Source organism: Pongo abelii, chromosome 8 (assembly GCF_028885655.2).
Source record: "Pongo abelii isolate AG06213 chromosome 8, NHGRI_mPonAbe1-v2.0_pri, whole genome shotgun sequence".
In the NCBI taxonomy this organism is placed as follows: domain Eukaryota; kingdom Metazoa; phylum Chordata; class Mammalia; order Primates; family Hominidae; genus Pongo; species Pongo abelii.
The window spans coordinates 69240242-69256986 of NC_071993.2; the positions used below are offsets into that span (position 1 = coordinate 69240242).

General features: G+C 44.8%; 1 protein-coding gene across 1 annotated transcript; it reads left to right on the forward strand.

Annotated features, from left to right (window-relative positions):
* Positions 1 to 14986: 14986 nt before the first annotated feature.
* Positions 14987 to 15648, forward strand: LOC134762056 (large ribosomal subunit protein uL11-like). The gene has a single exon (XM_063727606.1). It carries the CDS (start codon positions 15074 to 15076, stop codon positions 15569 to 15571), a length of 498 nt encoding a protein of 165 aa, XP_063583676.1. The 5' UTR covers positions 14987 to 15073; the 3' UTR covers positions 15572 to 15648.
* Positions 15649 to 16745: the final 1097 nt, after the last annotated feature.

Genomic DNA, 16745 nt, shown 5'->3' on the forward strand with positions numbered 1-16745 from the left:
GGGGTTTCACCATGTTGGTCAGGCTGGTCTTGAACTCCTTCAAGTGATCCACCTGCCTCCACCTCCTAAAGTGCTGGGATTACAGGCATAGGTCATCATGCTGAGCGGTCTTGTGTCTTCGTGTGTGTGTATTTTTTTTTTAGTAGAGACACGGTTTCACCATGTTGGCCAGGCTGATCTTGAACTCCTGACTTCATGATCTGCTGCCTTCGGCCTCCCAAATTGCTGGGATTACAGGCGTGAGCCACCGGGCCCAGCCAGGGCTTGTGTCTTCTAAGTGCATATTTGTATGCTTCATTTCAACCAGTTTTAAATGTACAGTTCTGGGGCATTGAGTACATTCACATTGTTGTGCCACCATCACTGCCTTCCATCTCTAGAAATTTTTCATCTTCTCTAATTAAAAACCCCATACCCGTTAAAGATTAGCTTCCTAGTTCTCTCTCCTCTGAGCCCTGGCAACCCCATTCTACTTTCTATCTCTATGAATTTAACTACTTTAGGTACCCCATAAAGTGGACAGTACTTGTCTTTTTGTGACTGACTTATTTCCCTTAGCATAATGTTCTCAAGGTTCATCCATGTTGTAGCATGTCTCAGAATTTCATTCATTTTTACAGCTGAATAATATTCCAGCATATTAATATATCACATTTTGGTGGTCCGTTTGTCTGTTGATAGACACTCTGTTTGTTTCCACCTTTTGGCTATCGTAAATAATGCTGCTATGACTATTGGTGTGCAAATTTCTGTTTAGTTCTCCTTATCATGGTTCACTGCAGCCCCAACCTCTTCGGTTCAAATATCTTCCCACCTCAGCCTACGAAGATGCTGGGAATACAGATGCATGCCATCACGCCTAGCTAATTTTTAAGTTGTTTGTAGAGATAGGGTCTCATCTATGTTAACTAGATTAGTCTTGAACTCCTGGGCTTAAACAAACCTCCTGCCTCGGCCTTCCAAAGTGCTGGGATTATAGGTGTCAGCCACCACATCTAACCCTTAATTTTTTTTTTTTTTAATAAAATAAGACGGGGCTTCACCCATGTTGCCCAGGCTGGTCTCAAACTCCTGAGCTCAAGCAATCTGCCTGCCTAAATCTCCCAAAGTGTTGGGTTTATAGGCCTGAGCCATCATGCCTGGCTCCGGCCCTTAATTTTTAAAGAATTGCTTTGCTGGATGTAGAAATTTTGGTTGCCAGTTTTTGCCCCACTGCCTTTTGAGCCTCTATAATTTCTTTTCTTTTCTTTTTTTTTTTTTTTGAGACAGAGTCTCACTCTGTCACCCAGGCTGGAGTGCAGTGGCACAATCTTGGCTCACTGCAACCTCTGCCTCCCAGGTTCAAGCAATTCTCCTACCTCAGCCTCCCAAGTAGCTGGGATTACAGGCGTGCACCACCATGCCCGGCTAATCTTTGTATTTTTAGTAGAGACAGGGTTTCACCATGTTGGCCAGGCTGGTCTCAAACTCCTGACCTCAGGTGATCTGCCCATCTCAACCTCCCAAAGTGCTAGGATTACAGGCGTGAGCCACCATGTTTGGCCTGTTTTTTTGTTTTGTTTCGTTTTGTTTTCTTTTTGAGACAGAGTCTCGCTCTGTCATCCAAGCTGGAGTGCAGTGGTGTAATCTCAGTTCACTGGAGCCTTGACCTCCCAGGCTCAATCAATCCTCCCACCTCAGCCTCCTGAGTAGCTGGGACTAAAGGTGCCTGCTAATTTTTAAAAATTATTTTTTGTAGAGACAAGGTCTCACTATGTTGCCCAGGCTGGTCTTGAACTCCTGGACTCAGGCAATCCTCCTGCCTTGCCCTGCCAAAGTGCTGGGATTACAGGCATGAGGCACTGTACCCAGCTGCCTCTATGATTTCTGATAAATTAGCTGTGAATTTTATTGAAGATCTCTTGTATGTGATGAGTTGCTTCTGTCTTGCTGCTTTCCAGATTTTCTTTTCTTTTTTCTATCTTTCTTTCTTTCTTTTTTTTTTTGAGATGGAATTTCACTGTTGTTGCCCCGGCTGGGGTGCAATGACACGATCTCAGCTCACCACAACCTCCGCCTCCCGAGTTCAAGTGATTCTCCTGCCTCAGCCTCCCGAGTAGCCGGGATTACAGGTATGTGTCACCAAGCCCGGCTAATTTTGTATTTTTAGTAGAGACAGGGTTTCTCCATGTTGATCAGGCTGGTCTCGAACTCCCGACCTCAGGTGATCCACCTGCCTTGGCCTCCCAAAGTGCTGGGATTACAGGCATGAGCCACCATGCCTGGCCCAGATTTTCTTTTTGTCTTTGACTTCCAGCAGTTTGATTATTATATGTCTACATTTTGGATCCTTTTGAATTTACCTTACTGTTAGTTTTTGAGCTTCCTGGATATGTAGATTGGTTTCTCTTTCCAAATTTTAGAAATTTTTGGCCATTGTGGATTCAAATTTCTTTCTCAATTTTTCTCTCTCTCCTCTCCTTCTTGTTATGCATCAGTGGTATGTTTAAAGGTTTCCCACAGGTCTCTGAGATTCTGTTCCTTATTTTCACCTTTTTTCTTTTTGTTCTGGAAAGAGAGACTGGATAATCTCAATTGACCTATCTTCAAATTCAGTGATTAAAAAATTTTTTTTTGACTGGGTGCACATGCCACCATGCCCAGCTAATTTTTAAATTTTTTGTAGAGATAGGGTCTCACTATGTTGCCCAGACTAGTCTGGGCATACATAAATTGCAGACATGCAATCCCAGCACTTTGGGAGGCCAGAGCAGGTGGATCACTTGAGGCCAGGGGTTCAAGACCAGCCTGGCCAACATGGCAAAACCTTGTCTGTACTAAAAACACAAAAAAATTAGCCAGCTATGGCACTCCAGCCTGGGCAACATGGTGAGACTCTGTCTCAAAAAAGAATAAATAAATAAATAAATAAATAAATAAGTACTTTATATTGACGCATAATGATTGTAATATGTATGGGGTACACAGTGATGTTACAACACATATAATGTATAGTGAGCAAATTAGGTAATTAGCATATCCATCATCTGAAACATTTATCATTTCTTTGTGTTAGGAACAATCAATATCCTCTTGGTTTTTAAAATAATAACTTTATTGATATATAATTCACATATGTACAATTAATCACTCCAATTATGCAATTTAGTGGTTTTTAGTATATTCACAAAGTTGTGGAACACTTATATTTGATTATAAAATATTTTCATCACTGAAAAATAAACCCTGTACCCATTAGCAGTCACTACACATTTACTTCTAAATCCCCAGCTGTGGACAATCACAAATCTGTTCTCCTTCTTGCTATATTTTTCTATTGCGGACACTCCATGTTTTCTTTATTTTTTTAGACATGGTCTTGCTCTGTCACTGAGGCTGGAGTGCAGTGGTGCAATCATAGCTCACTGCAGCCTCTGCCTCGTGGGTTCAAGTTATTCTCCTGCCTCAGCCTCCAGAGTAGCTGGAACTACAGGTGCAAAGCATCATGCCCAGCTAAATATTTACTTTTTTTTTTTTTTTGAGACAGAGGCTCACTGTGTCACCCAGGCTGGATGCAGTGGTGCGATCTCGGCTCAGTGCAAGCTCCGCCTCCCGGGTTCATGCCATTCTCCTGCCTCAGCCTCCCGAGTAGCTGGGACTACAGGCGCCCGCCACCACGCCCGGCTAATGTTTTGTATTTTTAGTAGAGACGGGGTTTCACCGTGTTAGCCAGGATGGTCTTGATCTCCTGACCTCGTGATCCGCCCGCCTCGGCCTCCCAAAGTGCAAAGTGCTGGGATTACAGGCAAGAGTCACCGCGCCCGGCCAATATTTACATTTTTTAACAGAAATGGGGTTGCACTATATTGCCTAGGCTGGTCTGGAACTCCTGGCCTCAAGTGATCCTTCCACCATGGCTTCCCAAAGGGCTGGGATTACAGATGTGAGCCACCATGCCCAACCCCATGTTTCCAATTTAAGGGTTTCTAAGGAATAGATTTATCCTAATCACCAAACCCAGACCATCTGCTTCTCAAACAGAACCAGTTATCCCACTTTGTGAGGCCATCTCAGAGACACAGGCTTCTTTTCCCTGCCTTGTTCTCCTTCCTCGCCTGCTTCCCTATTAATCTCATCTGTCCCCTCACTTTTTCCTCCTCTCTCTCCCTTCTCTTTACACTTTCGCTCCACTTCCCTTTTTCTCCCCTGCTCTTCCCGCATCTGCTTCAGTGACACAACATGACTTACTGAACATGCTCAGGCCTTGGCACCAGGAGATCTCAGTTTGAATCCCAAAACTGTTACATGCAGTTGAGCATGTCTTTATGTTTGCTCACTTGTAAAATGGATTTAATAACAATTAGCTTTAGTATTGCAGTGAGGATTAAATGAAATAATATACACAGGCCGGGCATGGTGGCTCACACCTGTAATCCCAGCACTTTGGGAGGCCGAGGCTGGTGGATCATTTGAGGTCAGGAGTTTGAGACCAGCCTGGCCAACATGGTGAAACCCTGTCTCTACTAAAAATACAAAAATAATTAGACGGCTATGGTGGCACCCGCTTGTAGTCCGATGTACTCAGGAGGCTGAGGCAGGAGAATTGCTGGAATCCGGGAGATGGAGGTTGCAATGAGCCGAGATTGTGCCACTGCACTCCAGCCTGGGTGGCAGAGCAAGACTGCCTCAAAAAAAAAAAGAAATAACAAGAAATAACATAAGCAAAGATCAACACGTGGTAAATGCTCAATCATTGAAAACTATTATTAACAAAGATATTATACAACATTATTTCTGCAGACTATGTTATTTGTTTTTGTTTTAAAAATATGGGTATAATTTGCTATCCTGTTGGGGTGGGTGGTGGGGGAGGGGGGTGTGTTTTGTTTGTTTGTTTTTTGAGACAGAGTCTCGCTCTGTCCCCCAGGCTGGAGTGCAGTGGCACAATCTTGGCTCACTGCAACCTCCACCTTCCGGGCTCAAGCCATCCTTCCACATCAGCCTCCCAAGTAGTTGGGACTACATGCACGTGCCACCATGCCTGGCTAATTTTTGTATTTTTAGTAGAGATGGGTTTCACTGTGTTGGCCAGGCTGGTCTCGAACTCCTGACCTCAGGTGATCTGCCCGCCTTGGCCTCCCAAAGTGTTGGGATTACATGCATGAGCCACTGCACCCAACCCATCTATTGTTTTTAGCCATCTATTTCTTCTGTTGCTTCATGTCTCCATCCTTTCTTTGTTTACCATGGTATATTGCCTTGTTTCTTGAATTGTCTGTATCCCTAGGGCCTTGAACAGTGTCTTGCATAAGACGGGGACCCAATTAAACAGTTGCTAAAAATCAAATGAATTAATGGTTAAATTAAGTTTAGTTTAAAGCTGCCTCCTTAGATATTTTAAGTTCAGCCTAAAAGTTTCTTCTTACATAGCGATCTGTAACCTAACTGGATGTGTAAACAGGCTGTAACTTACTCTTCTACCAAGCATTCAGTTCCAGCCAATCAAAGGTGGCCAACTGTTCAAGCGGTGTTTAAATAAGGCAAACACTCAGCTGTAACCAATCCAGCTATTTCTGCACCTTTCTTCCTTCCATTTTCTATACATCACTTTGCTTTTTCTGTTCCTAAATCTTCGACCACGTGGCAGCACCAGAGTCTCTCTGAACCTATTCTTCTTTCAGGGGCTGTCCAATTTGTGAATCGTTTTTTGGTTAATTAAACTCTTTAAATTCAATTTGTCTAAGGTTTTTCCACTAACAGAATGAACTTCTTCGCATCCTGGGACAGAAGGAAGTGCCCAGCAGGCTTAGAACACCTACCACTGTTTATTGTTTCCTCAACTTCACGGCAAAGCATCAGCTTCACTATTTTACCATTAGCTGAGGTCCAACAGTGCTATTATTGTTATTACTATTTTGAGATGGAGTCTCACTCTGTCACCCAGGCTGAAGTGCAGTGGCGCTATCTCGGCTCACCACAACCTCTGCCTCCCGGGTTCAAGCGATTCTCCCGCCTCAGCTTCCCGAGTAGTTGGGATTACAGGCCCGCGTCACTACGCCCGGCTAATTTTTTTGTATTTTTAGTAGAGACGGGGGTTTCACCATGTTGGCCCGGCTGGTCACAAACTCTCGACCTCAGGTGATCTGCCTGCCTCGGTCTCCAAAAGTCCTGGGATTACAGGAATGAGCCACTGCACCCGGCCTGTGCTATTATTTTTTAAAAATATGCAGTTAGGTAGGATGAATAAGTGTAGAGATGTAATGTATAGCGTGAGGACTATAGTTAATAATGTTGTATACTAAATATTTGCAAAGATAGGAGATTTTAGGTGCTGTTATCACATGCACATATACACACAGAAAGTAACTATGGAAGGTGATTGTTTGGAAAAACTCGAGCTATGCTTTATCTCTGCTCTCACACGACCATGAGAACAACAAACATCAACACGGAAGAAGACTTTTGTGACCAAATGTGTATGGGGGGTCTCCCCACCACGAAGTGAGCAATCAGTTCTGCAGGGAACACCAGTGGAGTGTCCTCCAATTCGATTCTGACATTATGTACCTGGAGATAGTGTCAGATCCCAGAGGTTGGGGGCTCAGTCTTCAAAACTGCCCTCCTCCAGACACTAGTGGCAAGTCCAGGCCTCTGCAATTTCTGACTGACTGGCTTCTAGTTGGGGCTCCCACGACCCCATCTTTGGGTTCAATTAATTTGCTAGAATGGCTGGCAGAACTCAGGGAAATACATTTACTGGTTTATTATATACTATATTACAAAGAATACAGATGAAGAGATGTGTACATTGAGGTGTGAGGGAAGGAGTTTAGAGCCTCCATGCCCTCTCCAGGAACCTCCATGTGTTCAGCTATGCAGAAGCTCTCTGAAACCTGTCCTCTTGGGTTTTTATAGAGGCTTCATTACATAGGCATGACTGATTAAACCATTGGCCATTGATGATTAACCTGATTTTCAGCCCCTCTCCTCTTCCTGGAGGTTGAGGGCAGAGCTGAAAGTCCCAACCCTCTAATTATGCCTTGGTCTTCCATCCTGAAACTATCAGTCAACATTAGCATACAGAAAGACAGCACTTCACAGCTGAGCATGGTGGCTCCCACTTGCAGTCCCAGCTATCAGGGAGGCTAAGGCAAGAGGATCCCTTGAGCCCAGGAATTGGAGGCTGCAGTGAGCTATAATCACACCCCTGCACTCCAGCCTGGGCAACAGAGTAAGACCCCATCTAAAAAAAAAAAAAAGACAGCACTTTGGGGATTTCAAGGATTGTAGGAGTTGTATGCCAGGAAATGGGGATGAAGACTGTGAAAGGAAAATAAATCTTGGGGCCCCCAAATTACTAAACTAAAGGGAAAAGTCAAGCTGGGAACTGCTTAATGCCAACCTGCCTCCCATTCTATTCAAAGTCACCCCTCTGCTCACTGAGAGAAATGCATATCTGATTGCTTCCTTTGGAGAGGCTAATCAGAAACTCAAAAGAATGCAGCCATTTGTCTCTTATCTACCTATGGCTTGGAAGCCCCTCCCCTCCCTACTTCGCATCTTCCCACCTTTGCTTCTAGTTGTCCCACCTTTCCAGACCAAACAAATATTCATCTTACATATATTTGATTGATGTCTCATGTCAAGGTGTTCTAACCACCTTGGGCACATGTCATCAGAGCCTCCTGAGGCTGTGTTATGGGTGCACATCTTCAACGTTGGGAAAATAACCCTTCTAAATTAACTGAGACCTGTCTCAGATTTTCAGGGTTCACATTTTGGTAATCACAAAGGTATTCTGAGTGGAGATATCCCTGACTTTTGACAAATCTCCTATTGGTGCTTGATACCAGCACGAGCTAATTTTATGGCTCAAACCAATAGGACAATTTGCTGAGGTGTGGGAGCATCCCCTCCAGAAAATTCCCTTATCTCCCAAAATTTGGTCAAGATCTAAAGTTTATTTTGCTATACAACTCCTCTTTTTTTTTTTTTGGTTTTACTTGCTTCCAACAAGAAAGGCAAGATTTCCTGTTTCCATGACGATGGAAGGCAGGTAACTTCTTTATGGAGTTTGAGCTCGCTCCCAGCAGGGAAGATGAATTTGGGGGTTTTTTGTTTTGTTTTGTTTTTTTCCTGCTTCTAGGATGGCAGAGTGCAGTCTTCAGCCTGAGACCCATCCCTAAGTAAATATCTGAATTGGGGTTTTGTCTTGGCTATAAAGTTTAACAATCAGCTGATCTTAATTTCTCCTTACATTAGAGGGCTCAGTAATCATATAAGTTGTGCAATTAATTTCTTTTGCTTAACTGTTTTTTTGTTGTTGTTTCGGTCTTTTTTCTTTTTGAGACGGAGTCTCGTTCTGTCTCCCAGGCTAGAGTGCAATGGTGCGATCTGGGCTCACTGCAACCTCTGCCTCCCGAGTTCAAGCAGTTCTCCTGCCTCAGCCTCCCAAGTAGCTGGGATTACAGGTGCCCACCACCATGCCTGGCTAATTTTTGTATTTTAAGTAGAAACAGAGTTTCACTGTGTTGGCCAGACTGGTCTTGAACTCCTGATCTCAGGCGATCCACCTGCCTTGGCCTCCCAAAGTGCTGCAATTACAGGCATGAGCCACCTCGCCTGGCTGTTTGGATCTTTTTCCCATTGGGTTTGACCAACTCTATCCAACTTGATCAAAGTTCCAAATTATTGTTACAGGAAAGGGGTCCCGATCCAGATCCCAAGAGAGGGTTCCTGGATCTCGCTCAAGGAAGAATTCAGGGCGAGTCCGCAGTGCAAAGCAAAAGCAAGTTTATTAAGAAAGTGAAGTGGTGAAAGGACAGCTACTCCATAGACAGAGCAGGACATTCCTGAAATTAAGAGGAGGAACGCATCCATCCTGGGTACAGTGCTTGTATATGTGGGGAGATGTGCTCTGCTACAAGGGTTTGTGATAAAGGATTACTTTTCTTAATTACTATATTTTGCAATAATCAATATTATGCAAAATTAGGAATGCCTTTGTTTTCCAGATATTGGGATATCTGGACACCTCCAAGTCTGGGTCTGTTTAGTAAACATTATTAATTTGTTCCCTTAACCATAAGCATCTAGAGGCTAGGAAGGCCTAATTTTCTGGGAATGCAGCCCAGCAAGTCTCAGCCTTATTTTCCTAGCCCTCACTCAAAATGGAGTTGCTCTGGTTCAGATGGCTCAGACATATCACCCCCTTCCTTTGCAAGAAAACCCTGAATCCTAAGGGTTGCACAGGGATGAAGATCTGTTTTCTGTAACTTCTTCAGGTTGAATGGGGTGATGATACTCCTAACTATTAGGATCTCTTGCATTCAGGGTAGAGCGAAGCTCAGTCAGAGAACATTGGTATGGTGAAGGTTGTTTATAACTCTGAGTTCCGACAAAAGGTGATATCTATCCCTTTCATTTCTTTTGAACAGGAGTCAGAGGTCACTGATTGGCTCACAGGAATAAATGGAATCAGTCTCTTGTGTTCCATCGGCCTGTTTAATTTGAGATAAGTGGATCCAGCTGTTTATTCCCAGAAGTTTAACTGCAGTTGGGGTACTAAGGAGAACTTGATAGGGTCCCTCCCATTTGGGGGAAAGTTGATCTGCTGGGGACCCTTCCAAGTTTTTAACAGGACCCAGTCTCCTGTTGTAACAAGATTGTCTTCCTTAGTAGGGGAAGGGAGTCTTAGATTTCCATATTCAAGGAGTGCATTTTGCATTTGTCCTAAGTTAATCACATAATTCTTTTTTTTTTTCTTTTCAGATGGAGTTTCACTCTTATTGCCCAGGCTGGAGTGCAATGACGCAATCTCAGCTCACTGTAACCTCCACCTCCTAGGTTCAAGCGATTCTTCTGCCTCAGCCTCCTGAGTAGCTGGGATTACAGGTGCCCGCCACCACGCCCAGCTAATTTTTGTATTTTTAGTAGAGACAGGGTTTCACCATGTTGGCCAGGCTGGCCTTGAACTCCTGAGCTCAGGCGATCCACCCGCCTCAGCCTCCCAAAGTGCTGGCATTACAGGTGTGAACCACTGCGTCCAGCCTGATTACATAATTCTGTAGCTTGAAAGTATCTATGTCTATTAGGAGGTCTGTAGTTAAGAAAGGCCTTCCACACATTATTTCAAAAGGGCTGAGCTGCAAATTTCTCTCAGGGGCCACTTGAACCCATAATAAGGCTACAGGTAATAAAGACAGCCAGGTTTCTGATGTCTCTTGGCATAGTTTAGCAAGGGTCCTTTTTAGAGTTTGATTAGCTCTTTCTACTTTCCCTGAAGACTGTGGCCTCCATGCCAAGTTAAGGTGGTACTGAATTCCTAGGGTTGAAGATGTGTTTTGGTAATTGTCGGTGTGAAAGATGGGCCATTATTGCTCTGTAAGCTCTTAGGCAACCCAAATCTAAGAGTTATTTCCTTTAGCAGGAGTTTAGAAACTTCAATTGCCTTTTCAGACTGGGTAGGAAAAGCCTCAATCCAACCCGTTAAGGTGTCAACGAATACTAATAAATATTTAAACCCTTTACATGGGGGCATCTGAGTATAATCTATTAACCAGGGTACGTTCCCCTATGCTGATCAGGCCTTACTAGAGGAGCAGGTAAAGATTGGTTATTTGGGTTATTCCAGGCACATAGTTCACAGGCTTGAGTTACCTGCTTTATTGTTTTAAGTAAGCCTTTTCCAATAAAAAAGCCAAGACATGAATTGAAACAGGGAATCTCTTCCCCAGTGAGTAGAATCATGCAAATGCTTCATTATTTCCCACTGATTAGCACCTGGTAGTAAGAGTTTGTTGTCCTACTTCCCTGGTGCACAAAGCTACTTCCATCTGTAATTCATTCTACCTCAGGATTATCTAGAGGCTCATCCTTTAAATCTAGACCGCTGGAGTAAACTTGCTCCATAACTTGGATACAAGAATAATCTAGGTTGCCTGTGGGTTCAGGCAAACGGATAGCTGGATTCAAAGTTTGGCATACTTCAAGTATTTTTTATTTTTATTTATTTATTTATTTATTTATTGAGACTGAGTTTCACTCTTGTCTCCCAGGCTGGAGTGCAATGGCATGATCTTGGCTCACTGCAACCTCTGCCTCCTGGGTTCAAGTAATTCTCCTGCCTCCGCCTCCCAAGTAGCTACACAGGTGCCTGCTACCACATCCAGCTAATTATTGTATTTTTAGTAGAGATGGGGTTTCACCATGTTGGCGAGGCTGGTTTTGAACTCCTAATCTCAGGTGATCCACCCGCCTTGGTCTCCCAAAGTGCCGGGATTACAGGTGTGAGCCACCGTGCCCAACCATACTTTAAGTATTATATCAGGATGTTTAGCAACAAAGCCTGATACTGATTCACAGGAAAGGAGAAGGAGCAATTTCTGTCTGCCTTGTGATTTCCAAATGATACTACTGTTTGCAGCTGAGTTAACAAATCCCTTCCCAACAAGGGTGGGGCATTCAGGAGGAAACCAAAGTCCCGAAGAGCTCTTAGAGGATTGGTAAAATGTCTATGGGCTTGTCCATCTGTCCCTTTGATCATACATTTTTGGGGTGACAGAGGCCCATTATGAGTCAAAACGGAGTAAGCATTCCAGAAGGAAGTTAATATTCTTTTTTGTTTTTTGAGACAGAGTCTTGCTCTGTCGCCAGTCTGGAGTGCAGTGGCATGATCTCAGCTCACTGCAACCTCTGCCTCCAGGGTTCAAGCGATTCTACTGCCTCAGCCTTCCGAGTAGCTGGGATTACAGGCACGTACCACCATGCCCAGCTAATTTTTTTGTATTTTTAGTAGAGACGGGGTTTCACCATGTTGGCCAGGATGGTCTCGATCTCTTGACCTTGTGACCCGCCCACCTCGGCCTCCCAAAGTGCTGGGATTACAGGCGTGAGTCACTGCACCCAGCCCGGAAGTTAATATTCTTACCTGCGACGTCATGGTTTACCCGAGGCTCCCCTGGAGATACAGCTAGTTGTCCGATGGGAGTGTGGTGGAAGGTCTCGGGCCCTGTCACTCTTGGGCTCAACTGGCTATTTCAGCCATCATTGGTTCAGGTGCTGATGGCCCCCTTTGGAACACTGGACAATTCCTCTTCCAATGGCCAGTTTTCTTACAGTGTTCACACTGATTGATGCCCAAGGCACGTTGACTCAGATGCCCAGCTTTGGGCTTCCCGCCTTTCAGCTTCCCTTGTTCAGGCTAACAGCCAGGAGGGCAGCCCCATGTGGGAGGTGAGCTTAAGGTTGCAGCCAAGAGCTGCACCTCGTGAGAGGTCCTTCTTGCTCTTTCTCCTTCCTCTGCTTTGTCACTGTTATTAAAACCTAAAAATGCCATATCCAAAAGCTGTTCCATAGGAGTCTGGGGACCAATAGCTGCCATTTGTAGTTTCCTGTGGATATCAGGAGCAGACTGGGTTATAAAATATACTCCTAAAATGGTTCGTCCTTCCCTTGAGGCAGGACCAGTGTTAGTATATTTCCTGATTGCCTCAACAAAAGCTGGATTCTTATCTCTTTGCCCTGAGAAACTTCCTTAACCTTTTCATAGTTAACCGGCTTTTTCATACATTTCTTAATCCCTTCCAACAAACAAGTGACCATATGATCTCTCCTTCCCAAGTCCTCACTACCCCTTTGATAGTTGTTAGGTTCACGACTACGCCAAATGTTATGCCCAGGGCTAGGTTCCAGACCCATCTGAGGTCCGAGGGGAGTGAGTGGACAGGGGATAGGGAGCTGAAAGAACATTCAAAGGGCCATAAGCAGGTGAAATGTAGTTTTATTCAGCAGCTGTCTCATGAGCAGCTTTCTCAGACTAGCTCTCACACTTCAGCAGCTTACTTACACTGTCCGCCCTGTCTCGGCTGCTTGAGCTGGCCGCTCCCACACACAGCTGTGTGGCCAGCCCTTCCTTGCCTTCAGGGTCAGCAGCTTAATTCTTTCTCTCTTTGGGCACGAGCACAAGCCGTGCTGTGCCATGCCGAGCTGTGCCCTGGCTCCCCTCTGTCTGCAAGATGGACAGCTCTGGTTCTTTCTCTCTCTCTGTCTGGGCGCCAGCGCGCCTGCATGAGAGCCATGTCAAGTCGTGCCCAAGAGTGCCTGTACAGCGTTAACAAGGCAGTTACACCTTTCACAGAAAATAGTGGCTCCAAGGCAAGTATGAACTTACACAAACAGGTTATATAACAAGTGGAATATGCGCCTGCACCCTAAACTTGCTGAGTTACTGTGGCCCAGATGTCTGCCTCAGCCTATTGTTGACCAAAGCACATCCATGTACCTTAACAATAGTTCCACTCTGGATCTTGATCTGGAACTGCTATACCTCCTGCCTGATATATATTATGGTTTGGGTTGTGAACCAATACCTCATCTCCATGGGTCCTAGCTGTCCCCAGAATGTGTTGATTCTCTTTCACTGTACAACACAGAGACAACACAACATGAAGATCCTGCCAAGTGAAACTGTAGGTCAGAGTTAACTTCTTAAACTCATCTATGAATTTTCCTGGAACTTCAGCGAAATGACCAAACTTCTCTTTACATAGAACCAAATCAGACATAGAAAAGGGGACATGTACTCTCACAGTGCCTTCTTCCCCATTTGCCACCTCTCTAAGTGGACAAAGATTTCCCTTTGGAGGTTGATGGGAGGCTCTGCTATGAGTAGTCCTCACTGGGCTAAGTTCCTCAGGGAATGGTGGGTATAGAATGGGACTAGACTTGTAAGGAGGAGGGGACGAAGGGTTCTCAACAGAACTTTCAGGTGGACTGAAGGGAGAAAGTACTGACACATCTGAACCTTCAGAGCTGACGGAAGGAAGTTCTGCTCCACCCAAAACTCCCCGCTGAACCTGGGGGTCTTGCATTAAAGGATCATCTAGTATGACTACTTCTTTTTCCTCTTTTCCTCTCATCAAACATGCACATGCCTGCTGCAGGGTTTTATCCTGACTGAGCTGCAAAAATGCTTGAACATATGGTATTTCATACCATTTTCCCTCCCGTTTACAAAAAAAATTAGGTGAAGTATAGTATTAAAGGCCGTAGTTCCAGTAGGAGGCCATTTCTCTTGTTTTTCCAAATAATACTGAGGCTAAACAGTATTACATAGAAACACCAGTTTTCACTGGGCGTGGTGCCTCACGCCTGTAATCCCAACACTTTGGGAGGCCGAGGCGGGTGGACCACCTGAGGTCAGGAGTTCGAGACCAGCCTAACCAACACGGTGAAACCCTGTCTCTACTAAAAATACAAAAGTTAGCTGGGCGTGGTGGTGCATGCTTATAATCCCAGCTATTCAGGAGGGTGAGGCAGGAGAATTGCTTGAACCCGGGAGGTGGAGTTTGCGGTGAGCTGAGATTGTGCCATTCTACTCCAGCCTGGGCAACAAGAACAAAACTCCCGTCTCAAAAAACAAAACAAAACAAAACAAAAAACCTCACCAGTTTTCTCTTCTTAAGCCCATTCAGTTTAAACTGGTCCCAATGTTCAATAATGCATCCTAGTGGTGAGTTCTTTGGAATCAATGCCATGGTTCCCATGAAGGAGGCAGGTGATGTTGAAAGAAAAGTTCCAAGCCTGCGAGAGTGTATTGCCACTGGCAGAGTTCCACTAAAAAGAGAGGTTATTAAGGCCAGCTGCATTAATGAGGGTATCCCTGCCGAAAACTCAATTCTCTTATTCACATTTTCCAAATAACATAAGTGAGCCGAGCCATGAATCTTAGATAAACCACAACATGGACTTCGACAAAAATGTCAAATAAGGAAAGGGAAATGAAGAGGATTTAGATGGGAATGGCCAGAGCAAACAGGTCTGGGCAATAGCAGCAGTGTGGATTGGACAAGCAAAGCCAGTTTACCCAAATCCAAGAAAGGAAAGAAGATTTTTTAGTGTGAAACGAAACGGCAAGGATAAAATTCCCCTGATTTTCATCATAATGCTTCTCGATCACAAGCAGACGGATGGAAATTGGGAGGCGCTTAGAAAAAGAGTAAGTTGCTCTTGGCTTTCGGCTCGGAGGAGGCCAAGGTGCAACTTTCTTCGGTCGTCCCGAATCCGGGTTCATCCGACACCAGCCGCCTCCACCATGCCGCCGAAGTTCGACCCCAACGAGATCAAAGTCGTATACCTGAGGTGCACCGGAGGTGAAGTCGGTGCCACTTCTGCCCTGGCCCCCAAGATCGGCCCCCTGGGTCTGTCTCCAAAAAAGGTTGGTGATGACATTGCCAAGGCAACAGGTGACTGGAAGGGCCTGAGGATTACAGTGAAACTGACCATTCAGAACAGACAGGCCCAGATTGAGGTGGTGCCTTCTGCCTCTGCCCTGATCATCAAAGCCCTCAAGGAACCACCAAGAGACAGAAAGAAACAGAAAAACATTAAACACAGTGGGAATATCACTTTTGATGAGATCGTCAACATTGCTCGACAGATGCGGCACCGATCCTTAGCCAGAGAACTCTCTGGAACCATTAAAGAGATCCTGGGGACTGCCCAGTCTGTGGGCTGTAATGTTGATGGCCCCCACCCTCATGACATCATAGATGACATCAATAGTGGTGCTGTGGAATGCCCAGCCAGTTAAGCACAAAGGAAAATATTTCAATAAAGGATCTTTTGACAACTGGTGGAAAAAAAAAAAAAAAAAAAAAAAAAGAAAAAGAGTAAGTTAAAATTCCTAAGACTAGTTAAATAAAGTCTGCTGAAAATGACAGTGAAACAGAGACAGCAATTAAGAAATTGATTTATGCAGCAAAGAGGACAAGGCAGATTAATATAAAGAGCATAGCCTGCGGTGCCACATTTTTAGCCAAGAGGGACTTTACTGAGAGGGACCTCTAACCCCTAAATCATAGAAGGGACTCTAACCCTCCTAAGTCAGGCCTCTAACCTGAGGTTGGTCAAGCATCCTTGCCTTTTATTAAGAAGGGTTTCTAACCCACTCTGTCTTAGGAGAGACTCTAACTCTCCTAAGTTGGGTCTCTAACCCAGTCCCATTCTTTACCCAGGTACCCCACCACTTACCCAAAGTTACCCAATCAGTGCTGCAGTCTATTCCTTTGCATTGGAGGGTTTCTTCAGTACCGTCCCTTCAGGTTCACCAGAAAGATGTTACAGGACCCCAACACTTACCCAAAGGTAGCCATTGGGTCAGGGTTTCTGCACTATAGTCCCTTCTGTGGTCGCCAGAAATATGTTACAGGAAAGGGGTCCCAATCCAGACCCCAAGAGAGGGTTATTGGATCTCATGCAAGAAAGAATTCAGGGCAAGCCCGCCGTGCAAAGCAAAAGCAAGTTTATTAAGAAAGTGAAGTGGTGAAAGAACAGCTACTCCATAGCTATAGTGACTTCAGGACATTCCTGAAAGTAAGAGGAGGAATGCACCCACCCTAGGTACAATGCTGGTATATATGGGGAGATGTGCTCTGCTACAAGGGTTTGTGATAAAGGATTAATTTTCTTTTTTCTTTTTTGAGATGGAGTCTCACTCTGTCACCCAGGCCCTAGTGGAGTGACGGGATCTTGGCTCACTGCAACCTCTGCCTCCTGGGTTCAAGTGGTTCTCTTGCCTCAGCTTCCTGAGTAGCTGAGATTACAGGCATATGCCACCATGCCCGGCTAATTTTTTGTATTTTTAGTAGAGATGGGGTTTCTCCATGTTGGTCAGACTGGTCTCGAACTCCTGACCTTGTGATCCACCTGCCTCAGCCTCCCAAAATGTTGGGATTACAGGCATGAGCCACCGTGCCCAGCTAATT

Bases quoted from the DNA above. Each gene is read 5' to 3' on its own strand.
- LOC134762056 (XM_063727606.1), top strand. From the start codon at position 15,074: ATGCCGCCGAAGTTCGACCCCAACGAGATCAAAGTCGTATACCTGAGG.